General features: G+C 31.5%; 1 protein-coding gene across 2 annotated transcripts in view; it reads right to left on the minus strand.

Moving 5' to 3' along the window:
• LOC117106812 (general transcription factor 3C polypeptide 4-like) overlaps positions 1 to 5,398 on the minus strand; it is a 25,993-nt gene that overhangs the window by 10,883 nt on the left and 9,712 nt on the right. Inside the window, exons 9-11 of one of the 2 annotated variants that reach the window (XM_033248275.1) lie at positions 4,702 to 4,891; positions 2,715 to 2,818; positions 2,072 to 2,301 (exon numbers count right to left, since the gene is read on the minus strand). In XM_033248275.1, the coding sequence (XP_033104166.1) occupies positions 2,072 to 2,301; positions 2,715 to 2,818; positions 4,702 to 4,891 (524 nt within the window). The remainder of the gene's footprint in view (positions 1 to 2,071; positions 2,302 to 2,714; positions 2,819 to 4,701; positions 4,892 to 5,398) is intronic. The other variant, XM_033248276.1, reaches the window with a different exon arrangement.

Genomic DNA, 5,398 nt, shown 5'->3' on the forward strand with positions numbered 1-5,398 from the left:
AACTTTGTGTGATCGAACTTATGAAAGTGGCAAGTATGAATGACAATGAACATGATGCATTGCACTCCTGCACTAATCAAAGCATCATTAACCTTCTTGTTTTGATAGGCAAATTGATGTGGGTCCATCGTGCATACTTGACTTATGGTAATAGCTTTTCTTTAATAATACTTTCAGAACATTTCATAGGTATTGCAGTTACAAGAGATCAACATAACACACAGCTTTGACTTCATTTAGTTTTATACATTTTGAAAATATTATGGGAGTCCATCGACCACTGATGTGCTATAAAACAAGCAGAAAGGCCATCTAGTACTGTTCCTTTGCATTTGTGTACATCTTTATCAAACGCCTACAGCACTAAATGTTATATGTAAACTATATATAACTCAAAAGACTAAGTAGAAAGAAGGTTGTCTGAAAGGAGATTTTTTTTTCTTTTTTAAAAATATCTCTGACTTCGACCACCGGTTATACTCATTTTTTCAACGCTGACAAATTGCAATAATCATGTTAAATTTTAATACTTTTTTATTTGGTCAATTAGATTGGCCTCTCCATTGTATTTAGGAATATATGGAGTTGTTTCCAAAGTAAAGTTGATTAATTAAATACTCCTACCAGGACCTCTTATGCATTTACTATTTTTGACATTTTGAATAATTCAGGAGAAATCTCAATATTTCAGGAAGTACCACGTGAAAAAAATTAATTAGGTTAATTGATCATTGATTGAATGATTGATTTATTATGACTAACAGGACTGAAGATTAAATACCACTTGATTAATAAGGAAGTGTCTACCATATGCGGGAAAAAAATGGACTAGAGTTCAAGCTTTCAAACTATTCACATAACATCTAAACGTTACAGTACGAAACCTGCTGCATAAACAGCAGTTTCATTGTGATACAGAGAAGTGAGTTGGGTCAGAATATTTGGTGTAATACAATAATAATAAGTAACTAGTCTTGTAGCCATCAATATGTTGTTAATTTGCATTTTATTTGCATTTGCACCCAGCAAAAATGAATTTTAACCAGCGATGAATGTGCTAAAAGATCTCCACGGTTATCTGAGGTAAAGCTGCTAGTTCATTGTTATTGTCAGACAATTATGTTAAATTTAAAGCAGAGTAATAACTGCTCTTAGCATTGCAAACTGAGTACATAATTTCATTTATTACCATAAACCTCCTGAAGGAGAAGCAAGTTTGTACAATGTGAATAAAATACAACGTAAAGGTTAAATGTTTAAAAATGCAATAATAATCTATAAATGGGCAATTTCATGGTAGCGGAATCACTATTTTGCTGAACTTTTTAACTTTAATCTAATGTCATATTTACACTCCATTCTAATTCTTGGAATAATTATCATATTTACATAACTATGGAATCCATCTATAATTTCTACCCTAGTTTTTTTTAAAAACCTATCACAATTTTGATATAATATCAAAAAATATGTATGGTAGCGGAAAGACAAAAAAAAATACCCTCTATTTTTACCACTTCACATTTTACTAAAACCCTCTGATTTATGAAAGTGATTTAAAAATTGAATACATCTCAGTTAATCATAATCCAAAATATTGATTTTAGATCTTAATTCTATATAAAATGAGCTTTAGTTTGATAACAAACTTGATGGGATTTGATAAGTATGAAAAATTACAAAAAAATCACTCTGCATTATGAAATTGCCCAAATACTATCTAAATCAATAATAAATAATAAGGACTTAATATTCAGATGTCATGATCAATACATGCTTAGTTACCACAGGCTTGGACTACTGACGGATTGTCAAGTGGCTCTGGCTATGTTTCAGCGCTAGGTTTGAGCATTTCATGGCTTATGAAATTCAATAAATATAAATATGAATATGAATATGAATATAAATATTGTGGCCGCCTCTTATCTGTATTGATGGTAACATCAGGCCTGATTCGTCAAGATATACAAAAAAAAAAAAAAATAACATCTCACTTAATAACATAACATCTCACATAATAACGTTTCACTATATATCTTCAGGTAATTTCAAAATGTAGTAGATAACTTACTAATTTTTTGATAGTTTGTTGATAATGCTCTTCCTCCCCAAGACGATGAGGCTGTTTGCTTGCACAGGTTAATTTTAACTTGTAGTAGAACAGATGTAGTTGACGGAAGTATTTATATTTGTCTTTATCAATTTTATCTAGATCCCGTAGAGCTGGTAGTTTAATCTCTTCATGATTTAGAATTGACTGGCGGAAGAACTCTAGGAAGTCCAACCTATCGGCAATATCAGCTTTAAGAAAAAAGATGAAAATGAATGTTACAGTTTTGAATAGAATAGAAATTTCGATTTTTTAATTCTGGAGGAGTTTGATGACCAATGGAATGCCACACAGCATTGGCTCATTCCAAGACAGACTGGCCAGAATTCTTGGATACTTCACCTAGATGATTTAAATTGAACTCTCAAATCAGCTGTTTCTGGCTTTGAAAAGGATTCTAATTTAAAGTTTCTTAATTTTGAAAAAAAAAGTTACCAATCAATGAAAAAAAATTATAAATATTTAAAAGAAATTTTAGACTGTCAATCAAACAATATCTATAAACTTAAAGGCTACTTCCACGTATTATAAACCATCAATACTAAAAAATATAAAAGCACATAAATATGTACAGTATACGTATATTTGTTATAATATCTATTACCTGTTGATGGGTTTAGAAGGTGGCCGTTTATTATCGCAGGGTCAAGTTCCCAGTTCAATACCAAACTATCAATCGTGTGGCGTTTATGGGTTCGTTGAATATGTCTGGTAATAAAAACATAAAGAAAACAATCAGATATATACGCCTGGGTAAATACTCTCTAAAAAATATGTCCAGGGAAACACAACATATAGAAAAAAAATAAATAAAATTCACTGAAAGCAATAATGTGGTTTATTAAAATAAAAACGAAGGAAAAAATATAAAATAATAATAATATGGTACAAACTATGAAGAAAGTGATGCCTTTGTAAGTTTATATTTGGAACTTTAATTAAATAAATTTGTACCTGTATGTATGCGGCAGACCATACTGCCATTGGGTTGAGATTAACAAATTTAATTACAATTTATTCATCTCCATGATTCAGAAGTAGGTCAAAGAGACCTATGTAAACGAAGATAACTCTTTCATCTTTCATCTATCTCCACTTCAAAGCAATGTTATAGTATTAGTTAATCGCAAGGTAACTGTTAAGTATACCGAAAGGTCCACTGATTAATCTCAGATAAGAAAGTATAATACATACTCCAAGTATTGAAATACACGCCATCGTGTTGGGATTCAATATTTCGACATTAATTATGTCATCATCAGGAATGAATGTTAAGTATATACATAGAGAAAATAGAATTTTCTCTATGGTATATATAACAAAAATAAACTATTTGTACAGTGCCTTTTAAAAAATTAATATATGTAAGTCAGCCAGTGCACAATAAAAGCACTACTGTTCCAAATATCAGTTGAGGAAGGCTTGCATCACTTAAAACTCAATAGGATTTTATCCATCCTATCGTATCTCAATTTTATTGGCGCTCATAATCTTGAAGATGCTCATAATGTCTGTACATATTTCTTTTAGAGGAGTACTCAGAAATTAATTTGCATGCAAATAATATGTTGAATGCATTTTTCATAGTTTACCATATACCTAGAAACCTATTCCACATTCCAGATACATAATAAGAAAGTTTTACTATACCTTATAAATATTAATTAGATAACAATGTATATTAAATATTGATTTTTCCTAGCACATGTACTTATGAAACACATTATTGAAACATATATAGGTAGATAAAACTTCTACAACTTTGCCAATCACTTTTTTTCATTTGATGAGCATCTTTACTGTCAATCACATAATTTTATTTTGGCTTCAAAAAGAGTAGCGATGTGTCCTTGCACAGTAGCCATTCCAAGCTTAAAATTACATTCAGGTAGCATGTATTGTAAAGGAGTGCTGTAGTTTCATAAATTTGGTACATGCAGAGAAGTAGTAAAAAGTACTAATTTACCAGGTGGAATTGGCCAATGAAATGTTGTTTACCTAATTAATATTTTCTGAGGTATAGTGATCTTTGCTATTACTCAGAGTACCCAACAAGTATAATTCCAAATTGTTCATGTTCTACCATGTGCCCATTATCACAAAATGAATTGAATGAATGTCTTGTCTAATAATGCATTCAAAGTGACCATATAAAATAAAAACTCTTACCACTGACCAACACAAAGTAGTACCTTGTAATGTTGCATTAAAGTCAGGCTCCGGAGGAACAAAATTTTTTGATATGTTGTAGAACTGATTTTTCTAAGACAGAAAAAAGTTGTTTGACGAAAAACTGGGGAACGGTGAATGAGATACAGATTTTTGAATATTTAAAAACTGGGGGAATAAGGTGTAAAAATGGGCAGTTACGCCCCTTTTTCCCCCAGTTTTTAAATATTAAAAAATCTGTATCTCATTCACCGTTCCCCAATTTTTCAACAACTTTTTTCTGTGTTAGAAAAATCAGTTCTACAACATATCAAAAATTTTTTTTCCTCCGGAGCCTGACTTTAATAAATAGTACTATATGTGATTGGTAAAACAAAAGAAAATAAAGATAAACATCTTCAAAATTTGTAATGTATACTTACGTGCTTAATTCAGCAGAGATGGCGCCATTAGGTGACATGGATGTACCGTGACTGTAATTATTCCTTATTCGGGGCGCTTCAACAACAGTTGGGACGAGGAGGAACGACCCAGATTCTTGTTTAATAAGTATCTTTTGTTTCATGTGTGTCTCACTAATAACTGTGATTGTGTCTCCATGGGCACTCAGACCTTTATTGAGCAAAAATGATATTAATGTAGAAAATTAAATTTCATGGCACATTTTTGTAGGTACAGTTTGCAATCCCACAATTCAAGGTCTACATTTAGTGCTGGTATGAAGTATTGTGCAAGGCAATTATTTTTATATAAAATAAAGAATAACATTTTCCAGTTATCTTGTGGCACTTTCCCTTGAATGTAATGAAAATGGAATCTCATGTCTTGTCTATAGATGTCCTGTGTGTTTCACCCGAGTTTATAGCCAATATTGACGAGAGAAGTGGGAGGGCAATTATTCAGGTAAATTTACTCAACATCACTGCTGATTTGTTTAGTCTATTTTGTGAATGTTGTCTGGATAAATTGATATCGTGAGGTAGCGGGAAGGTGCCAGTTATCCAGATACATGATTGATATTGCTAGTCGGAAATATGGGCAGTAGTGTTTATGACTTCCCAGGCAAAGATCTGGAGTTGTGCACAGACCAAACAAATGCAACAGAAAGTAGTATAAAAG

This window comes from Anneissia japonica, unplaced genomic scaffold, assembly GCF_011630105.1.
Source record: "Anneissia japonica isolate Jap-2015-1 unplaced genomic scaffold, ASM1163010v1 scaffold2471_len1564793_cov202, whole genome shotgun sequence".
NCBI classification, from domain to species: domain Eukaryota; kingdom Metazoa; phylum Echinodermata; class Crinoidea; order Comatulida; family Comatulidae; genus Anneissia; species Anneissia japonica.